Here is a 22,161-nt window from a genome sequence, read left to right on the forward strand (position 1 = left end):
CTCTGCACCTCTCCAGTGCTGTCACCCTCACAGATGAGCTGCAGGGATTAATCTGGTAATAATATCTGGTACCTGGCAGCAGCATAAAACCTTCTCACCTGACAGGTGGCTGCTGCAAAGTACCTGAACTGTGCTTTTCCTCCTTAGATTTTTTATCTTTAATCAGCTTCCAGCAGCTGTTTTTAAACCCAGAGAGTCTCCTGGAGAGGTAAAGCTGGAATTCACTGGAAGGGGATGAGGTTGTGCCCCTTTGCCTGGACAAATCTGCCTTGTTTTCCTCTTGTTTGAACACAAAGATGAGGTTTCATCAGCATCCTTGGTTTGCCAAGGGTTTACTGCATCCAGGGCTGAGCAGGTGGCTTGGTTTAATTGGAAAGGCAGAGGGAAAGACCTTGTTCCCTCTCAAAAGGGATGGAATGGCATTTCTAGGAACTCAAGGCAGCAAGTTCAGTCATGGCATCGCTAAGGAAGAGGAATTAAGTGGCTCTGAGGTGACTCTTTAGAAAATGACCCAGGGATTTTGGAAAGGGCAGCAAAAACTCTTGATAATTGGGCTTGTCCATCTAAGAACATCCAAGGAGGTTGATCCAAATGAAGATATAAATGGAAATGTGGTTTTAATTTGGTTTCACATCATTCATCCCTTCTCTTTTATTCTGAATGAGGGTGTCCATGCAGGGATTTAATTTCATCTAATAAAGGTACTTAGAGTCACATCCTTAATGAGTTTAGGGTGTGCAGTGTGTTCTCCTCTGAACATCCTGAACGAGGTGCAGCCAAGGAATTTGACATCAGGGGAGTGAATGATGCCTGTGGAGGTTCAGGGGCTGCTGAGATGCCAAAATCTTCCCCTCCCCTGCCTCAGAAGGGAACTGGGATGGTGCAGTGTGGATCCAAATCCATCTGTTCCCAGTGACCCCCTGTGTGGATCCTGGCAGTTCCAGCACCAATGTTCCTCCACGGCGATCACAGACAGAAATGCTGAATTTTGGGAGATGAATCTCAGCTTTGCCACTTAACTTGCATGAAGCTGATATTACCCACTTAACTTCAAACCAGTTTATTTGTAGACTGTGGGATTTATAAGTTCTGTAATTAAACCTGATTTGTGCATCAGGACTTTTGTTCCTGCCTCCTTATTCCACTTCCATCCTCCTCACCCCCTTTTTATTCCCCTTAAACAACTTTCCAGACTGAAGAGCAAATCTGTAATTTTCTGTACAAGAACCACATGGGTTGGTTTGGGTTATTTTTTTTCTTAAATCCAGATTTTTTTCATGTTTCAAATGCTTGTTTGCTCAAGTATGTTCCTATGAATTTCTGGACACGGGGAACAAAAAGCTGGCCAGGCTGTCCATGAGCAGTGTGCTGTGGAATGTAGTGTCGTGGCACTCGAGGAATTCAGTGATCTCTGTACCAAGAGCAAGATGTTGTTTATTGGTGCTTTCTAAAGGTTGTTCTGGGTCTATAAAATTCCTTATCCAGCAGTCAGGGAGTGCTGTCTGCTCTGAGCCTGTTCCTGCTTTCCTCAGCGTCATAAATGTCCTGTAATGATCCTGGGTGTGATGCAGAGCTGTGAAATCTTATTGGATGGGCTCTTGAAAGCCTCAGATTGTCTTGGGCTGGGTTTATCCATCCAACTTTCGTTAGGTTTTTCCAGGATAAAAGGATTTTTATTTTGCTGGTGAATTTATCAGTTCTTTTGTTGATGTCGTGGTTGAGATTCTTCACTTGCAGGGTTGGAAATGTTTTATGAGGGATGGTTAACTTGATGAGTTTCAAGCTGTTTTAACTCTCTTGCTGCTAAAATTTAAATATCTATTTCTCTAATCCATTGGAAATTGAGTGACACAAACAGCAGAAATACAACTCATGTTTTGGGGTTGTTCTCCCAAATTCCTGGTGGTTTTCCCATGGAAATGTGACTCCCATACAGCAACATTTTCACTTATAAATGATATTTTCAACCTATTTATAAATTCTTCTCTCCCATGGGGTCCCATGAGCACAATTCCTGTCTTTTGTGTGATTTGGGAAATAAAACAGCCCAAATTCTGCTGGAATTGGACAAATCCAAACTCAGCCTGGCTTGGGTTGGGTCTGTTATTTTTTTTTTCTTCAGTTAAAACCTCAGGTGAAACCTGGAATCGAAAAATCTTTGGGCTCCCTAAACTGACAGCGAGGCAAAAAGGCTGAAATTGAGGAGTTTTGGAGTCAGAGGAGTACAATTTTTTAAATGTAAACAGCTGAGCCTGGAGGAAGAGGCCGATTGTTGAAACAGGCAACGTAACAACAGGATTTTGCAACGGAGCTGCAGTTTGCTTTTCCAAAGGATTGCCAGATTTCTCTTGGAAAAAATTCGCTTTGCGTCCTCTCAGGCCGAGAACTGGAATAAATTTTCCAATTTGTGTCCGTTTTTTAACTCAAAACTTACATAAGCACCAAAGCTGAGCTGTTGTGTGCCCAAAATGTGGTGGAGGGATGGGGAGAGGAGCCAAGTGTCACCTCTGAGCTAAGGGTGACTTCAGTTTATCCCTTTTCCGGGTACAAATCATTGTTTCTGGAATTTTTTTTGTTGTTTTTCTTGAAATACACATTTCCCTGAGCTTTCCCCATGGAAAAAAAAAAAAAAGTAAGGAAAGTAAAAAATCCAGGTGAAAAATCAAGCTTGAGTGTGACTTGGAGGTGAAATTTGGAGCTTTGAATTTCTCAGAGGTAATTTTTGTTTTTCCATTTGTTTTTGTAGGATGCTGTGACGTCAAAACCAGTCATCCAGTTTCAAGGAAGCCAAGGGGTAAGTTTGTCCCTGGAAAATTCTTGACATTTGCTGGGATTGAGGAATTTGGGCTGTTCCAGCTCAAGGAATGATGCTGTGATTGCTGCAAGTGAGAGATGGAGGTTCAGGTGTGGTCCAGGAAGGTGTTTGCTCATGGATTCTCCCTCTCTCTAAAACCTTTTCCCTCCTCTTTATTTCCTGACCTTGCTGAATCCATGGGAAATTGAGATTTATGTTGGCCAGAACAGAGGAAAGGATGCAGAAATCCATGGAATCCTCACCTGTATCCCAGGAAAACACCGAGCTAAACTCACTGCAAGACTTTTTGGGTCCCAATTCCTTGCAGCAGCAGAGCTTGGAGGCTGCTCTGAGAATCCTGGAGGTTTATTTAACATAACTGCAGTTCTGTGAGTACCAGAAGTTATTTTAGATTTAGGAGTTTTACTTCCCCAACTTCTGTTCCGATGACAGAACTCTGGGATATTTTTAGCCCCTTGAACCAGTCTGTCATGCCAGTTGCTGACAACGTTGAGATTTACGTGGTGGTGTTTCTGGTAAAGCAATGCAGCCCTTCAGTGAACTTGAAAAATGTCATTTAGATACCTTTTATTTCTAAAAAACCCCATGTTTTACTTTAGTCTCTGCATAAAGAAGGAGAATTTAATTTTTTTTAATTATTTTTTTTTTCAAGAATTTGAATTCAGCTGTAACTTCTGATTATTTTTTTTTATGCACTGGCACATTAAAGCTTTCAAAAAGGCTTGGATTGAGTAGACATTAAACCCAGCACATTGTCCTTGCCCACATCCTACTTTGTGATATTATTCTCACTAACAGTACATAGAAAATGCAGCAGGAAAGACATGATTGTTATTGTAAGTTAAGAAGAAAAATACAAACCTTCTTATCCTGGGAAATAAAGAAAGGAGCAATTTCCAGGTTTTTTACTTTTGTTTAGACTTAAACTTCCCTGAAAGCTCAGTGTGAAAGTTGAGATCAAAATCTGCCACCGAGGTTGGGCACAGTCAGAAGTGAGGAGGAAAACTGAAGGGTGGGTGAGTTGTCTTTATTTGATGAGCTTTGCTCATGGAATAAAGAAGCTAAAAACACTGGGAATGCTTTTCTTTCCTTTTGGATTCAGGATCTGCACCTGACTTTTCCTCTCAAGCTGTTTAAGTTGTGGAAATGCCTCCTCTGAATGTTTTTCCTTGAAGGAAATGTAGCAAAAAGGGATGAAAACAGCTTAAAATGCTCCTCTGCCCTGAGCCTTTACTCCTGGTGGGTTCCACATGGATCTGATATAACAAAAAAATATTAATTCCTGGGGATAATTAAGAATACTTTCAAATGCTCCAGTTACTTCTAGAAATTAAAAATACAAGAATAAAAGAGTTAATCCTATTTAAGCCCTGAACTCCCCGAGATGAGTGGTTGGTAGAGGAGCTGCCTGGCACCTGCAGTGTCACTCCATGGAGAAGGAGAGGAGCCAGGAGGGCTGGGCTGGGCTGGAGGGAGGATGTGGCAGCCAGAGCTGACCTCTGCCTGCTCCTCCTCGCCTGTTAATTAATGGCACTGACGAGGAAAGGCCAAAGGTAGAGCTTTGCAGAGAGCTGCAGCTCCACGGGAGCGCACAGAAAGAGCTCTTTGTCCCTTTATTATTATTTTTCCTGGGTATGACAAGGAGCTGGCAGCTGGGGAACCATCTGCTTTTAAGGGTAGGACTCTGCATGTCAGGATTCTCCTGCTTTTTAAGGAGCTGAGCCTTGAAATGCTTTCCAGGGATCCTCCATCAGTTGGGCTGAAGAGATAATTCCAGGAATTTACCAGGCTCTCACATCCACATGACAGCATTAAAACATATTTGTTGAGTGGTTTTACTTTTTAAATCATTTCTTCCACTCTTCCTCAATTCCCCAATCTGCTGCATTCCTATTTTGCTTCCCAAAAAATGCAGCTATGGAGAATCCCATTGTAACTTTTTGGGGTGGGAAGTTTGTGCACAGAACAATTGTCAGTGTGATTTAAAGCAGTGAGGTTTTAATAGTGGGGATTTTTTTGTGCAAGTATCCCTTTCTCAAGAATGATTTAGGGAGGCAGGACATAAAATAAGAATTTAAACAAACTGCTGTTTCTTGAATTTAATTGTCTAGAAGCCTTTAAATTACTGTGTCCACGTGTTTTCACCTATTCCAGTGTTATTCTAAAAGCTGTCAATGATACTTTCAGTTTCTAATACACAGAAAAAGAAACTTCCATGTTTGAGGAACTAATTAACCAGGGGAGGGAATTGTTGGGAGTAAAACCCAGGGTCAGCAAGGTGGCAGCAGAAAGGAGGAAGTCAGAGGTTGCAGCCCAAAATAAAACAGCTGTTCCAGTGACAGGGACAAAACCTCCCCTGCCTGGATCCTGATCTGGATCCACTCTCACAGGAGCTGATGAAAACTTTTGGGATTTTGCCTCGGGATGTGTTTCTCTGTAGTGATGCTGCTGTTGTTAATGGCTTTTATTCTGTGTAATAATCAGAATTTCAGTTGTGATAACCAGGTTGTTTTTACCAGAGTGTTCCCCTAAAGTGGGACCATGGATATTCCTTAGGAGCAGCACCTGCCTGACAGTTTTTCCTCATGGATCTAGTTTTTTTATAAGTTTTTATTGAGGTTTGAGCATTGTGCTTGTTTCAGTGAGCACATCAGTTAGAATTTAACAGCTGGAGTACCACAGCATTACAAATTGTGTTCAGAACTGTGCTAGAAATACTGAAAGCATTTCTATTTTAATAAAAAGACAGAATCAGAGCTTAGGCTGGCTGAAATTTGCAGGTGCTTGTGGGGTGGTGAGAGCAGGGACAGAATTTAACTGGTGGGGCAGAAAATACCCTTTATGTGCCAAAGCCATGAGCGTTGTGCAGCGTTTTTAAAATGACTGTTGGGAGCAAAACACCTTTGTGATTGGAAAATTACAACATTTCCCCTTTTTCTTGGGATGAAATTTAGGTATTAACAGAGGGAGGTGAAATCTTTATTCAGAGTGAGCTGTCCACAGATGAATGTTACTTGAAAGAAGAAAACAGAAGTCACATCTGTACCGAGCTATTTTTAAGTGTCTCTGGTTACTGGTGCAATACCCAGCACCAAAATTAGGGCTCCCTCAAAGCAGTCACCATGCTGATTTGGTGGCTTGAGAAACCTTCTGTTTTCAGCTAAAAATAATTCCTAGAGATAACGGCCAGCTCGCACATGAGACACTTTTCAGTACTAAAGTGACTCTACCTCATTTCACAGCCTCTAGAAACGCTGCAAAAACCCCACAAAAATCCAGAATCGGGGCTTTTGGTGCAACTGTTTTTTCCAGTGGTAAAGCAGGAGCGAGGAGGAAGTTCTTGGGGTGTGTGGAGATGTGATTTGGTGACATCCTGCAGGTTTTATTTTCCAGGCTCAGGTGCAGCTCAATTCCCCCCTGGAAGCGGAACCGGCCCCATTGGATTTTCCTTTTCTTCCCGTTCCCATCAAATTTCCAGCTGCAAAATCCCCTGCCTCCCCCGAGTCTGCTGCTTACATAACTCTGCCTTTGTGCCTGTTCTGCTAAAGCAGAAGGGAATTTTCTTCCCCCTGCCTGGGTGGGGGCAGAGGATGCCAGGAGAGATTAAAAGGGTTCGAGGGCTGCGGCACACGTTTGGCAGGGGAGATAATGGGGCTGCTCAGGGAGGACCCAGCAGCACCCAAAAAATCTGCTCCCTGTATTTCCAGACCTGGATCCTGGGGATAACTCGTGCTCCTGTATAAAGCAAGGCTCAGGTCTGGCTTTCTGGGTTTTTTTGGAAGAAGGGAGCTCTGTTCACACCACACGGGCTCGGCTCAAGAGCTTCTTGCTGCCTCTGAGAACATCGCTGTGGTTTACAGGGACACGGATCCCTGGGTTTTCCAGGCTGCTGGAGATGTCTGAGGTCTGAAGGAAACCACCCAAAACCCCTCCTGTCCCAGCACAGTCATGTGTGGATGCCACGGGCCAGCTTGCTGGCAGCGTGTGTTTTCTGCGTAGATGTGGCAATCTGCGTAAATATAAATCCGTGTGTGGTAAAAGCCTGGCCTAAAATAGGCTGGAGCTGGTGTTCCTTCTGTCTCAGCTTCTGGAAGCCATCTTAATTATCAAATATTGATTTGATAGTGGAGCTCAGATGCTGACATTTACGTTGGATCCTGAATGCAGAGGGGAGACGGTTTCCCTTTTGAAAAATGAATGGCTGTGGTGGGGGTGAAAAAAAAGCCAGTGCAGGATGGTTGTGGAGTTGTCTGTGGAGCACACTTACTGCTTGATTAAATATTTAATTTAGCAGCAGCGTCACACTCTACTGTGAGCCATCAAATCTTGTTATGGAATTATAATTTCTTAAAAAAGAATAAGCATGCTACCCAGTGACCTGGCTTGTGCTATGTTTAGTGCTGGATCAGTAATTCTAAAGAAACGAGCCCCGAGTGTTTTACATTGAATATAAACAGTGGGAGAGAGTCTGTTTTGAGCCTGAATCAATAGAATTGGGTCAGGTTCCTAGAACAAGGTGGTTGTGGGCTCTGTTCTCTCCCAGCCATATCCACCTTCAGCTGCTCTTTCCCTGTTACCTTTTCCTTACCCCTGCAGACAGCGGGGACAACTTGAATTCTCTGCCTTAACCCAGGTGCTTTCCTTGTTGCAAAATGCCTCAGAACATCCTGGCTGCAGGAGAACTGAGCTTTCCTCAGCCTGGGCTTAGCTGAGTGACCAATGTTCCCCCTCCTCCTCCTCCTCTCCCGAGCAGCACATCGCCATCCCGAGGCCCGATCGACCGGCAGAAGTGAGGACCTTCACCTTTTATCTCTCCAATATTGGCAAGGACAGCCCCCAGGGGAGCTTTGACTGCATCCAGCAGTATGTATCCAGGTGAGTGGGGCATCCAAGGAAAAGCCAAACCTTTTTGGGTTTTGGTTGGGTTTATTTTTCTCTTTTACACCCTTTCTTCTGGAGCATCTCTTCCCTAACACAGCTTAATGCACGTACTTCCTTTTCAGAGTCTTTCTGTTCTGTTTCAGTGTGGGATTTTTTTTTGGGAAGCATCTGGTTCCCTCTCAGCTCCTCTCAGCTGTGTGTGTCCCCCACTATTATTCAGCTAACACCCCCCTAGCTGTCCCCAGTGCCAGCCCCGTGTCCCTCTGCAGTGTCAGGAGTACCTTTTCCATTGCATTTCTCTTGCAGCAATGGCAATATCCATTTGGATTGCCTGGGAAGCATACAGGATAAAATCACCGTGTGTGCTACTGATGATTCCTACCAGAAGGCGAGGCAGAGCATGGCACAGGCAGAGGAGGAGACTCGCAGCCGGAGCGCCATAGTCATTAAACCTGGGGGGAGATATGTAGGTAAGCAGCCACTCAGTTTGGGGCTCTGGACTCCATTTGGGGCTCAGCAGGCTCTGGAGGCAAATCCTGGTGTTGTTGAATCCTTTGTGGCAGTCTAAGAAGTCCCCAGTAGTTCCTCATGGGTGATTTAAGGGGCTGCTCGCCTTGTGTTGTGTTGTCTTCACTTCCATCATCACCCCAAGGGAACTGCCCCAGCCCTGGAGGTGTCTGAGATCAGGTTGGAGCCACCCAAAGGTGTCCCCTGCTGTGACAGGGGGTGGCCCTGGGTGATTTTAAGGTCCCAGCCAGCCCAAAGCGCTGGGGGATGTCTGTGTGTGCAGTGAGGTGGCCCTGGCAGTGTCCCCAGTGTCCCTGCTCCTGGCCAGCCCAGCTGCAGCTGCCAGCCCTGTCCCAGCTGTGCCCCACAGGACCAGACACAGGCAGTGCCCTCTGTTCATAAACACAGCCTGCAACAGCCCTTCTCACTGTGACAGCAGCAGGAAAGCCTCAGCAGAGGAAATAAAACCATGGTAAATAAATAACACAGGGAGCTCAGGGCCCTGCTTAACCTCAGCTCACAAACTTTGGGCACAAACAGTAACCAGAATGCAAAGTTTCAGTATTTTTTATTTTTTATTTTTTTCCCTGAGGCAGCTGCTTTTCCTGCAGCCCATGTGATCTGCAGCCAGTCTCCTCTCAGAGGATCAGTGATGAGAAGGGTTGAGTTGCAAAATGTAGAACTGACCCTGACTCATTGTCACAGCAGCCAAGTGCTCAAAGCTGAGAGAGGAGATAGTAATCAGGAAGGAAATGCATTGATTTCCTGTAGGCCAGAAGATTATTTTGTTTAGCTCCTCTTTGAGAACATTACAGTAAGTGCCTGAAGTTAAAGCTTCTGAGGGAGAAGATTCTCAAAGCAATTTGCTTCCTGGAAAGATGGAGCAAAACAGTTTTAAAATTAAAAATACTCCTGGCTAAAACCTTTTAGTGCCCTGGAATGGAGACAGAGCCGTGTGAAAGCAGCAAGGGCAGAGCGTGTGCTCACAGTGCTCCTAGATAAGATGTCAGTGTTTGAGGAGGAGAGCTCTGGTCCAAGAAGGAAGGGCTTGGAAGGACAGTCCTCATGTGGGATCTGCAGGTCCTGGTGTGCCAGCAGCATCAGCTGATTCCTGCAGGCTGGGCTGGAGGGACAGGGCTGCCTCTCACATTTCCAGGAGAACACGGAGCTTTCAGCGCCAGTGGAGTGTTCCAGGCAGCTCAGATGTGGAAAAATTTATATGAAATGTTGAAATTGGAGAGCAGCAGAACCTACAGATGTGAGCTGACACTTGAATAAATAGATATGTAAATAGGTAGCTGCAGGTAAAGCTGCAGGGGATGTGTGCTTGTAGCCACACTAAATGTGTGCATACATCCATAGACATGCACGTGTATAAATATTTGAAAATCCTTTGTGTCCTGGCTCAACTTAGTTTTTTCTTTTCCTATCACTGCTCACTTTGGCTCCAGCCTTTAAGTGGAAACCTCCCAACGTGATGTTTTTACTGTTCATGACCTGGCAAGAGTTAAGGCAGTTGTAGAAAGCTGACGAATCTTCTCTTGTCCCATTTCTGGAAACAAAATCCAGCTGACCTCTGGATTGTGGGATGTTTAACGTGCGAGTTGGTGTCGTTCCCCCTCTCACCTCCCCTCAGCCCTGCCGAGGATGGGTCCTGCTTCCTCTGCCAGCACTGTGGTGTAGAATGAAAAGCCAGGAAATGGGGCCTGGGTTACACAATGTGCAGCTCAGTAAAACAAACAGTGCAGACAATCCTCAGTATCTTCAGATGACTCAGTTGAAAACGTTGCTTCCTAGCAATGGAGCAGTGCCCTGCTGGAATAGACCTCCCAAACACTTGCAGTAAGTGCTGGATGTTGTTTGTCCTAGTGAAGGTCACTTTCTCCAGCCCAAGTGATTATTGATTGATCTCTCCAGGCTTTCAGACCTTGGAACCCACAGGTCTTGTTTGCAGCTTTGCCTTTGGTAGCAGGAACTGGATTTGAAGCAGTCCCAATCCTTCGGTTTGGGATCCACTAGGAGACGGCGTGAGGGTTCTGTTGGGAGGAATGAATTCTTGGATTGTGCTGTCAGCAGCCAAGAACCCCAGTGAGGACAGAGCTGAGATAGATGCACTTGTGAGCCAGCTTTATGTTGTCACTGGTGTGCAGAGGAGAAGGGGTTATTCCATCAGCACAGGCAGCACCCTCGTGAATAGGCCGATGGCCCAGTGTCAGCCCCATTCATGGGGCCGTGTTTGGAGGGGGAAGGGAGGTGGACCCAGCCCCATAAAGTTCCTATTGTTCTAAAAGCAGAAACATCTGCTGGAGGAGCGTTTTTGCTGAGCTCAGCAGCGGGGAGCCGCTCGTTGACCAGTTCTGGTCTTTCCACTCTGTATTTCCCACTCTTCTACATAATAATGCAGAATTTTCTTCTCGTAGGGAGGGCAAAAACAGTTCGATTAACCGTGGGGATACGTGCACTTGGGATAAATGAAAAGCTGGCAAACAAAGGGAGCTTTATGTAAGCTGGTGGCCAATAATACTCAGGTTTCCAGAGCTTGGTGTTGCTGTTTACTTGTTACAAGCCTGTCATGAACCATAAACCTCAACGGGGGATGCTGGTTGTGGCGGCGCCTCGGGACGGAGGGGGTGTGCCGGTGGTGTTTGTCCTTCCTCATCACCTCCTGGCACTTCCCAGGGGTGTGATGAGCTCTGGTGCTGACAGCCCACTGGCCTTTGCGAGGTGACTGCTGCACTTCACTATTCTCATCTCATTTTAGGCAAAAAGGTTCAGGTGCGTAAACCTGCACCAGGAGCTTCCGATGCTGTTCCCTCCAGGAAGCGCCCAACGCCAGTCAACCTTGCCAGTGCAATAAAGAGAGGCAATAGTGCGATTTCCCAGAGACCCTTCAAAGATAGGGTTGTGCACTTACTGGCACTAAAGCCTTATAAGAAACCTGAACTTATTCTCAGATTGCAGAAGGATGGACTTTCTCAGCAGGACAAGGATTTGCTGGATAACCTTCTGCAACAGGTTTGTACTCTGATGAAGGCAACGATTTAGGTAAAGGGAATAAAAAATAAAAATAAATGTCTTCTCAGCACCTCCCACCCGTGGCAGTGGAAGCTGTTATCTGCAGGCTGCAGCTGAGTGTGGCTCTGGAGGCTGTGGGGGACACAGTTCTCAGCTCCCAGTGCTGGTGCAGAGATAGCAGGAGCCTCCCGTGGCTACGCCTCAGGTCACAGGGGTGCAGCCAAGCTGGGTGGTTTTGGCTCACCAGATCAGTCCCTTTCAGAGGGACACTTCTGCTTGGTCATGGGGAGGATTCTCTTAACAGAGGATCTAGAAATTATTTGATTATAAGCTCTAAATCTCTATTTTATTCTCATGGTGAAGGAGCGATGCTATAATTGGTACAAATTTTGTATATTCAAGAAAAGATGTCCCCAGGTTTGGTTTTTTTTGTGCTCCTCAGGGCTTTTCCTGCTTGTGAGTGCCACTGGTCAGGTGTGAAGATCCTGCAGCTCCTTGCCAAGCACATTATTTGTGTGTCAGGTGTAAAAGCTGTCTGCAAGCTGAATCAGTTCCTAGCACTTTGAGTCACATTAAAGGTGCCATTTCAGGCCTCGCAGTAAACACCTTCATTGCTTTATTAAACACATCATGGCTGTTTATTTAAATGCTGCAGCTGCCTTCTTCTGGACTGGAAAATATTCTGGAAAAAAAAAAAACTCCTTATATTTTTTTTTTCTTTTTTACTCCTTTCCATAAAGAGCGAGACAGGAGTGCACAGGGGCACATCATATTAAAAACAGACAGCTGGCACAACTCCTTCCTTCCTTCGACTTTTTTAATCCCACAACCCTTAATTTCCCAGCAGCTTTTTGGAGTGCTTTTTTCAATTCTATCAGTGACTTTGAGAGCAGGAAACTCCTTTTTCTGACAAGCACTTTTTGATGGATGCTCTGCCCCAGCCCCCGGCAGGTGAGCGCTGATTTAAACGTGGTGCTCGTAAAGTTAATCCCTCTCAGCCCTCCCAGAGCTCCCATCCACGGGCAGACACAGATAAGCTAAAAATTACAGGCTGTTGTTAAAGCTACACAGCTAAATCTGTCTAGGTGTGGGTTTCATTGTGCTCTTGCATCTCTCGCAGGACTCGGTGTTCCTGGCGGCCTTTTTGCCTCATTTTGCAAGGTTTCTATTTTTGGGAGGGTTGGGGTGGAGCTTGCAGAGTCCCACACCAGCAAAACAAGGAGGTAGCAGCTCTCAGCCTCTGTGCAGAGAAAAATCCAAGTTGTTCTTCCCAGGAACAGGCAGGAAACGGAGAAATTCTGGGAGAGTTGTTTTGTTTTTTGGGTTTGTTCTTTATTTTTTGGTGAAGGAGAACCTGGATTGGCTTTTGTCTCCTGGGTGTGTTTACAGGGATACCTCGATGTAAAACACAGCTCAAATTCTTGTTGTATTTTGGCTCAGGATTTTGGAAAGCTGACAGGACTGAAAGGAAAAACAAACTGTTTGTCGTGTAAACTGATAACTGGGCTTTCTATTTTTCGCTTATCAGGAGAGTTTGCCACGTTGGTTGTGCAGCCTTTTGCTCTGAAATTCCCAGATTTTTAATATTTTTTAACACTAGGTTCTAGCCTCCCTAAAGCAAAAGCAGAGGAATCAGCAGCATCTTCAGTTCATTCAAGACTTCCCACTCCTTTGCTAGTTTTTGAGGCATTTTCCTGCTGTGTGGATAATAGAAATCCCTGAGCACAGCCACGTCCTGAATGGAGAACAGTAATCCCTAAACAGATGCACAAGATGCACTGAATAAAAGCATTTTCCACTTCCAAGGGGAGCAGTCCCCGAGCTGAGGGGCTCCAGCAGGGAATTTGGGCTGCAGCTGCTGGCTTTGCCTGGCTGTGGGCAGAGCATTTGGCACCTGGGCCTCCTTATCCCCCTTCAAAACCACATTGAGGGCTTTATTTTCATTTGAAACTTGCGCTGCTCTGCAAGCTGAGGTTGCCCAGAGAGGCTTCCCCATCCCTGGGGGTGTCCAAGGCCAGGTTGGAGCAATCTGGGATAGTGGAAGGTGTCCCTGCCCTTGGAATTTGATGGAAGCAAACCATTCTGGATCACCCAGGAGAGGTTCACCCCTCTGGGAAAGCCTCACTGGGGCTCTTTGCTTTGTGCCAGCTCGGGGTTTTCAGGTGTGTACCAACAGCAAGAAGTTAAATTTTCAGTCAGGCTGTGGAAAGACAGATCCAAGTGGGATAACTCTTCCCCAAGTGGTTTCCATTCTAATCCAGCTCTGCCCATTCCAGCAGGGTTTTGTGGGGAAGCTCCATGGGGTAAGGTTGGATAAAACCTTATTTATTGGTTGGATTATTAAGGTTGGATAAAACCTTATAAATCAGCTGCTGGTGTGAGCGTGCTGAGCTCCCTGCAGTGCTCTGCTGGCTTCAGGCTGGAACCCCCAGCTCTGTTCTTGCCCTGGAGAAGTTCTCCATAAAACCCAGGTGATCCCAGGGCATTCTCCTCACAGCTCCCTGAGAAATCAGCTCTCTGTGGCCAGTTTTGTTGGCTCGTTATTGAGAAATTATCTCCTGGCAATCGTTAACCAAGTTATCGCCCCAAGAGTTCCTCTTTGGCCATAAACTGCCCCATTTTGGCTACGGGACAGGTGTGATAAGTGAACTGCCTGTTCCCATTAAGGCTTTATGTCCAGGTGTTTCCATCAAGTGGTGCTGTGCTGGTCCAGGCTCCCCAAACTGAATAATCTCTTTTAGATATGACTTATTTCCCACTCAACTGGATGTGCTTTAGAAACTCATTATGAATTATTGCAGTGACGAGGCGAAAGGAAAGGCACAGTTTGATTAAATAATCTTAATAATGAGGAAATGAAATATTAAAGTCTCTCCTTGTTCTCTCACACTACTAACAGCTGCTAAGTCTGCTCAGATTTTTGCCTTCATCTTAGCTCTTGTTTGGTGGAGGAAGTGAGGAAATAACGATGGTTTTCCAAATTCCTTCTGTTCCAGGTGGCAAATCTGAGTGCCAAGGACAGCACTTTCACACTGAAAGATTGTGTATACAAAGAAGTGCAGAAGGACTGGCCTGGCTACTCAGAAGGAGATCAGCAGTTGTTGAAGAGGATCCTCGTTAGGTAATTATCCATTTTCTTCTCTCTGATAGCATCCAGGGAATCCTGGGCCAGGGAAGGTTCTGGAAATCAGGGTGACCAGGGTCTGTGAGTTGAGTGTGTGACTTATTTTGACACAATTTCCAGCTGTCCATCACCCTGTAGGAGCAGAGTAAACTTGAAATCCACGTGGATCCACTCTTCACATCATCCTGTCTCTGAATCATTAAAGGCAAAGCTTGGGGGAAACCTGGCTGGGAGCAGAGCTGGTTAATTCTGCTGGTCTGAAATCCTGGGAGATGAGTGCATTAAATGCTCAGCTCTCCTTTGAAACTCTCCTTCCTTTTTTCCCACATCTCCCTGTGCAGGCTGAAGCGTTTCATCCCTAAATCTGAGATCTGACTGAGATGGTGGATGGATGGAAAAGCAAGAGGTTGTTCTGTAGGGATAAATCCCTTAAAACTCCTGCTTGGAGTGTGAGCTCTGCTCCCACATTCCCTCCTGGAGCAGCCCTTAACAGCCTCAGTTCATTATTTCATATATTCATATATTTCATATTCATATTGCTGAAAATTCTGCCCCCTCTAGAGATATTTTCCTTAGGTGAAGCCTCCAAGTTTGGAAGCTTGTGGCTGGCAGGGAAAGAGAGATCAGATCTCCCAGTTTTACACAGAATTCTGCTCTGAGTGTTGACATCCTTCAGTGCCTTGGTACAGATTTTGTCATGCAGGCAGAGCTTTTACTCATTCCTTTATTTTATTGCACTTTTGGTTAAGCTGAAGCACAGCATGGCTCTGTTTGAGCACTTCCCATGATTTAAAAGCACAGTTGACTTGGAGATGAGACTTTTTTAAACCAACAGAGAACTTGCACTCTAAATGTTTTGGTGTGCTCAAGGAAAATCAAAACTCATTTAGATGGCCTTGATGTGAAATTATAATTAAAAAGAAAAATACAACTGCCATGCAATCTTTATAGCTTTCAAGAAAAAAAAAAAAAAGCCAAAGTGAATTTTTCTCTGTAGAAAAGCCATGTTTACTGCTTTTTCTAGAATTGTGGCACTCACTTGGGCAAGGGTCTAAAAATAGACCTTGGAAAGGATGTATTCAACTGTACAAACAAAGCCCTGCTCAGGCAGTGCAGGTAATGAGGCTCCAAAATGGAAAAAAAAAAAATAAAAAACAACCCATGATGGGTTGAAGACAGGAGAAAAACAGGCCCAGAGAAAGGGCAGCAAACGTTGGGGTCAACAAATTATTCCAAATTCTGGATTTCAGGGCCTCTCAGTGCCTCAGCAGCTGCAGTAATTAACACATCTGTTAAATTAAAGCTGGGTCTAGCTAGGCTTGGGTTAAACCAGCTCGGTTTTTGCTAATTTTTTGCTGTTTTCCATCCCTGTGGAAGGTGTCCCCAGCCTGTACCTGGATGAGCTTTAAGGTCCTTCCAACCCAAACCATTCCAGCATCCTCTGGAATCTTTCCTCTGCTGAACTCGGTGCTCTCCTGACTCCTTCAATCCATAATTAACAATTTAAAACATGTGATTTCACTGGGGTGTTTGGGCACTCTCAGAGTCCCCATTTTCACAGTCCTTGAGTTGATCTGTGGCTGCTGAGGTTGATTTAAATAAAATTAAACAAAGCCAGGACAGTGGTGACACTGCAGATGTCAAAATATTGCTGCAACACAACCCAAGGTTCAAGTTCAGGTTAAAAGCCAAATCTTGTCAAGTTCTGGGCGTTATCTTTGAGATAAATCTTCCCAGTGTTTAAAGGATATGAGTGAGCTTTAATGCTGATTTGAGTTTCTTGTGGGAGAATTTAAAAATGGGTTATTCAGGCTCCACAGCTCCTGACAAACTGACTGCAGAGCTGCTTTATTAAAACCTTTAACCCTGAATTCTATTTTTTATTTTTTATTTTTTTTTCAGTTTGTCAGGCACAATTTGATGCAAGAGTAGTTGGGTTTGTTTTTTTTTTTCTGGGTGATTAATTGAGTCTGGTGTCAGAATTGTTGGACAAAGCCAGTGGGCTGGGAAAATACCCTGAGATCTGCAGAGGAGCAGAGATCCAGCCTGGAGGAGAACTCAGGCACTCAAATGATTCTAATTGTCCTTTTTGTTGCTACAAAAGGGTTTTTTTTTTATTTGTCCAGTACCACAAATACTGCCCAGAGTAGCTCTGTTTTGCATGATGCAACTTAAAAGTATTATTGGGAAGCCCAAAATGTAAATCCTGCTGGACCAATAACACCTCAGCAGTTTTTGTTTTTAGTGCTGCTTTTCCTGGACCCAGAGGAGTTCACTGCTGAAAGGGCTCCTGTTGACATAAAATGTTGTTTTAATGATGTTAATCAGAGGGAGAACTTACTCCTCAACATCTGAGCTTGAGTTTCAGCCCCTCTTCAGTGAGCTTTGCTTTCTGGGTTGTCTCAGAAAGCAAAATCTGAGCAGAAATTTGTTTAATTAAAGCCTTCCTGAGCTTTATTTCAGTCAGCAGGAATAATATGTGATATCCTTTACACCTTAAAGTTCAATGCCATTTTCACTGATCTCCACCTGATTCTGAGGCTGGAATTAATTTAATTTTTATGTCACCAAGAGAGAAAAGGTAAAATTGTTGAAAAAGGAGTTCCACCCTCAACAGGGAATCCTTCCATGTGTCCAGGAGCTCAGCCTTGGACAAGGTTGATCCAAGATACTCCTTCCACTACCAAAGAGCCACAAAAACCATGGCAAAGCAGGAAAGAGCCGAGGAATTCCAATTGCTCACCGGTATTTTCCTGTAGCATTTTCTCCTCCCCAGATTTTATCAGAGCCCAGAACAAACTCCTTTATGTCACCTTCCAGCAGGGTGTGAGCCCAAGCAGAGCTGCAGGTGTGTGGTGCCACCTGTCCCCTGGGCACGGGGCGTGACCAGCCCCCGGTTGTGTTTTGCAGGAAGCTGTGCCAGCCCCAGAACAGCAGCGGCGCTTTCCAGGGAGAAGCTCCTTCCCTGAGCCCTCCGAAGGACACCCTCAACTCCAGCTCTCCCCCTCAGGTGGGTGATCCCCCCCTCTCCCAGCCCCTGCATCCGTGTGTTCCCGATGGATTTGGCTGCTGTCTGCACCCTGTAATCACCTGCTGCCGGGTCAGGAGGGCTTGGGGGGTTTTATTTCTGTTTTATTAAGTTGGAGTCTCATTCTGGCTTTGCTCAGCATCTGTTTCTCCTCTGGACGTGGCTCAGCGAGGGCCCTGTGGGGAGGATCTCTGACAGTGAGGCTCAGGTTTAGTTTTAAGGGCTGAATTCTTTTTGCAGTGCCTCCATCCCTCCCGGAGTTCCTGGGAGAACACGCTGGTGTTTTCCTCATCACTAATAATTGAGTGGAACGAAGCTGTAATAAGCAGCTCCCAAACACGGTTGAGTTATTAAAACCCTTGACCTTTTGCAGCCTAATTGCTGTGACAGATCAGGGGCAGGTTGGGCTGCTCCAGGCTCGGAGATGCCAGAGCAGGGAGCTGTGAAAAGAACATTTTGCCTGCTTTTTCCAGCACCATAAACCACCCAGGAGCCGCGTTTGACGCGTGTCAAGCGGAGCCTTGTCCCCTCTTCTCCCAGCATCTCCAGCACAGGCGTTGTGAAATGTGCTGCCTTCCCTTCTCCCAGTGTGGGTCAGCCCAGACAAGTTGAGTATTTATTCTTCTCCTGCCAATGGAATGTGTAATGCCTGCTTGTCTGGACAGACGCACCGAGGATTAGTGGCAGAGAATATTAACAGGTAAAGAAATTATGTGCTCTCTGGCACTCAGAGGGGAGGCAATTCTCTGGTTGAGGACTGTGTAACTTGTTTGCCAGGTAGCTGATTCCAAATCCTCTCCTGCTCTGTGCTGTGGGCATGTTCCTGGTGAAGGAAGAGTGATCACCTCTTTAATTTAGCTCAGAAAGATTCTGCTCTTGTCTCTTTTTTTTTAAAAAAAAAAAGACTTTTGAAAGTCTTTTCTGAATCTGAAAAGATTTTTGAAAAATCCTCTCGTTTCTCTGGCTGTCTGTATTTTAAAGACTCAAAGGTCTTGAGGTTTTGATCTGTCAGAATTCAGTTGAAACTTTGTGTGGTTGGTTGGGTTGGGTTTAGGAGAGGCTGGTGAAACAGGGACAATCCAATGTGGAATATAAATGTTTCCAGCGTGGTTCTGTCGTGTCAGACAGCAAACCACAACCTTGTGAGCTGTTCACTGTTTTTTTAATACTCTCTGGCTGTAATTTCTATTTAGAGAAATGGTTTTTAATGGGTGCAGTGCCAGCAGAGGATTGGGATTTGGTAGGCTGGAATGCAGAGTATTTTGGGAAAGTTCAGCTGTGGAATGGAGGTGAAGAAGATTGGTCTGATAATTCTAGAAAATGGAGATATATATATATATAACCCTCCTAAGCAGGGAGACGAGTGTGGAGAAGCTGATGCTTGTTGTTTTTAGGGAAAAGGTTGTAAAATCTGTCAGATTTTTTAGCTGTGTCACCTGTTCAGAGCCCTGCAGACAGAGGTGGCCCCTCCTTGGGGAGATGGACACGGGGAGGTGATGTTGCCAAGCCGGTCCGACGTGCTGTCCTTGCCCCTTGAGCTCAGCAGCAGAACCAGCAGCTCTTCCTTAATTACCTTGACAGGTGGAAAGAATTCCTGGCACTGAGCAGTGTCCTCAAGACCCCTGAGTTAGCAAAGAGAGAGAAAATCCAGGGGAAAACGAGGGAATCAGGGGCTGCTCCAGCCGCGTTTCAGCGGTGGAACATTTCCATTCGCAAACACGTCGCGATCCTGCCTGAGACAGAAAGAAAATAATGGATTATCCAAAAGAAATATCCAAAGCTATCGCTTGTTTTCCTCTGGGCACGAAATAATCTTTGGCTCAGAGCTGTTGCAGCCCCAGAGCTGCCAGGTGGGCACACACTGAGGTGGTTTTTGGCTGGCAGGGGCTGATGTGGATTCTGATGGATGGATTCTTCGTGGAGCAGCTTTTCCAGGCTGGAGGCAGCTGGGAACCACTTCCTTGCTCAGAAAAGGGTTGCTCAGGTCACGTTGGCCCCTGTGACGTGGCTTTTTAAATGTCCCCTTTTTTGCCTGAAATTCTGAAGAACTGAGCAGTTGGCACTTCCTTCCCTCCCCCTTTCCGGGCAGTGCCTCGTTCTTGAGAAGAGGAAGGAACGGGGAAGGGGTGAAGCTCTTGGCTCCACAGAGCTGGGAATAAAATGCAGAACTGGTGAATCCTTCCCTGCTCCCGAGGGCTGAGCACGTTTTTCTGTCACAGGGACTGGGAGGTGCTGAGGACAGATCGTTTTTATCACGGAATGGTTTGGGTTGGGAAGGACCTTAAAGCTCATCCTGTTCCCCCCCCTGCCATGGCAGGGACACCTTCCCATCCCCAGGGTGCTCCAAATCCATCCCAGCCTGGCCTTGGACACTTCCAGGGATATTTCCACTCTCTAATTGCCTGGGGGAGGCTGCTGGGGTGGAAATGAGCTGCAGTGAGAGGAGGCTGGGGGCAGCACGGGCTGTGTGTGGATGATGGGGGGAGGTCAGGAATCGCTGATGGGATTCTTTAAGCTGTCCCACCAAACTGGGAAGCAGTTTGGGATGGATAAACTGCTTTTCCCATGGATATTGCCTTCTCCCCTGTATTGCACCACCACCTAGTGGCAACATCCAGCTCCATTTCTACACCTTCAACGCCATTTATTTCTCTTATTTTTTTTTATTCTTTCCCCCCTCCTCCCTAACAGAAACGATCCCAACCTCTGGAGTTCATCGACCCTCTAGCCAACAAAAAGCCCAGGATCTCACATTTGGCTCACAGAACCCAACCCACTCTCAACGGGAAGCTGAATTCCTCCAACGGGAAGGACACCCCGGCCCCCGCTGCCCTGCCCCCGGCTCTGCCGGAGCCGGTGAGCTCCAGCTCCTCCCTGCCGGCCCTGGAGCTGCCCAGACCCCACGATCCCCTCTCGGATGTCAGCAACGACCTGACTCACAACGGCAGAGACTGTGAGAGCACGGAGCCTCCCGACAGACTGAGTCACCCCCTGCCCACAGACTGTGCCCAGAGCAGCAAACACAACTGCGGCTCCTACGTCAAATCCAAGAAAAAATCCAAAAAGCACAAAGACAAGGAGAAGGAGAGGAAGGAGAAGAAGAGCGAGGAGAAGTGCAAAGAGGAGAAGCAGAACTGTGAAGTAATAAAAAATGCTGATTTAGTTAGTGTTGCCCAGGAGCAGGTGGCAGGTGAGTGGGGGCCCGGAGGCGCTCTGGGTGCGGTGCCAGGGTTCCCTGGAGGAATGGGCACGTCCTGGGCCATCCCAGCTGCTCTGGGGACCCAAATGCCAGCTCTGCCCTCCCTCCAAATCACCAGAGGTGCTTCCTCTCCACAGAGGGTATCAGGTTTTTCCTGTTTAACCTTTCGTGCTGTTTGGAGCCGCCTCAGAGCGTGTCATGTTTCTCCTGGTTAAATTAAAAGCTGGGATAATCTGTGGGGATGAAAGGCTGGGAGCAGTGGGAAGAGCAGTGTTGGCTGTTGTGATGACTGTTGTTTGGGTTTTTAATGAAAAGTTACTCACAAAAGCTTTTAATATTGGCTACAAAAGAAATGATTGATAAACCTGGTGATAAATGCTGTTAAAGCAGTGGAGAACCAGCTCTTCCAGGCTGGAAAAGCTTCCCTCCATCCCACTGGGGCTGGGGATTTATTTATTCAAGGACTGACACAGCACTGAATCCCCACTGAGGTGGGATGAAAACATTTTCCACTCTTTCAAAGTCAGAAAAGAAGTCAGAGAACATTTCTTGGCTGATCCCATCCATTCCTTTTCCTGCTGCTTTCCATGTTCCCTGCTGTTTGTGACACTCCCCAGAGCACTGGGACTTTCCCTGCAGCCTCTGGGAATATCTGTTAAATTCCCTTTTTTTTTGGATTTTCCTTCACCCTCTTACTGTTTCCTACATTCCCCATTCTGCCTGGTGCATGAAAATCCTGCAGTTTTGGCTCCAAAAGGACAATATTTTGAAATGGAGCCTCATTTGCTGAATTCCTGGAAAAGGGGCAGCTCCTCAGGGTGTTGGGATTGAACCAGTCCCAGCCCTCCCCTTCCCCACAGGCTCTGCAGCAGTGACAAAATGCATTTTGATGCATTAAAATGATTAATGAGCATTTTAGCAATGATTCCTAAGGACATTCCTTGGGGCTGACAGGTGTGTGGCACTGCAGAACTGAGAATTCTTCTACTTTTGTGTCTAATCCCAGTTTTTTTTCTGTGAATGTTGTGTTTCTTCCACGTTGTTTCTCTTCCCCATGAGCCTCTGGAGTGATTCTGGAGAGGCACTCACACATTCTCTCTTTTTGTCTTAGAAACACCCCAAATTCTTGGGAGATTGCTGAGCCTCCTCCACCACCTTTTCTGCTTCTCTTTTTACTGTTTAATTCCCAGATTTTTCATTATTGGGAGCTGGGTTTTGTTCCTGCTGCTGTTTGGAGGCAGGACTGGGAGCAGTCACAAACAGGATGTGGTCAGTCCTGCTTGGAGCCTGGACAGCCAGAACTGGGATGTTTTCCTAGCCTTACTCTGGGTAGCACCAGCCTGATCCTTCTCCTTCCCCAAATCCCCCCTGGAGCCGTAGGGAAGCAGAGAACCACAAAAAGTTTGGGTTGGAAGGGCCTTAAAGCTCATCTGGTTCCACCACCTGCCAGAAGTGGGAGTTTCTCCTGGGAATTTTTATTCCAGAGGCTCTGGAGGGGCCTTTGGGGTCTTTTCAGTCAGTAGGTGGCACTCACAGGCAAAATAAACTTGTGTGTCCCTTCCACCATCCTTAAACCCTGCTCTGCATCTTCC

General features: G+C 46.2%; 1 protein-coding gene across 1 annotated transcript in view; it reads left to right on the plus strand.

Annotated features, from left to right (window-relative positions):
- Positions 1-22,161, plus strand: part of ELL (elongation factor for RNA polymerase II) — a 49,708-nt gene that overhangs the window by 21,547 nt on the left and 6,000 nt on the right. Inside the window, exons 2-8 of the mRNA XM_015651639.3 lie at positions 2,747-2,794; positions 7,569-7,690; positions 8,003-8,166; positions 10,965-11,218; positions 14,215-14,339; positions 17,253-17,352; positions 20,062-20,560. Coding sequence (XP_015507125.1) covers positions 2,747-2,794; positions 7,569-7,690; positions 8,003-8,166; positions 10,965-11,218; positions 14,215-14,339; positions 17,253-17,352; positions 20,062-20,560 — 1,312 coding nt within the window. The remainder of the gene's footprint in view (positions 1-2,746; positions 2,795-7,568; positions 7,691-8,002; positions 8,167-10,964; positions 11,219-14,214; positions 14,340-17,252; positions 17,353-20,061; positions 20,561-22,161) is intronic.

The sequence above is a fragment of the Parus major genome, chromosome 28 (assembly GCF_001522545.3).
Source record: "Parus major isolate Abel chromosome 28, Parus_major1.1, whole genome shotgun sequence".
Classification (NCBI taxonomy): Eukaryota; Metazoa; Chordata; class Aves; order Passeriformes; family Paridae; genus Parus; species Parus major.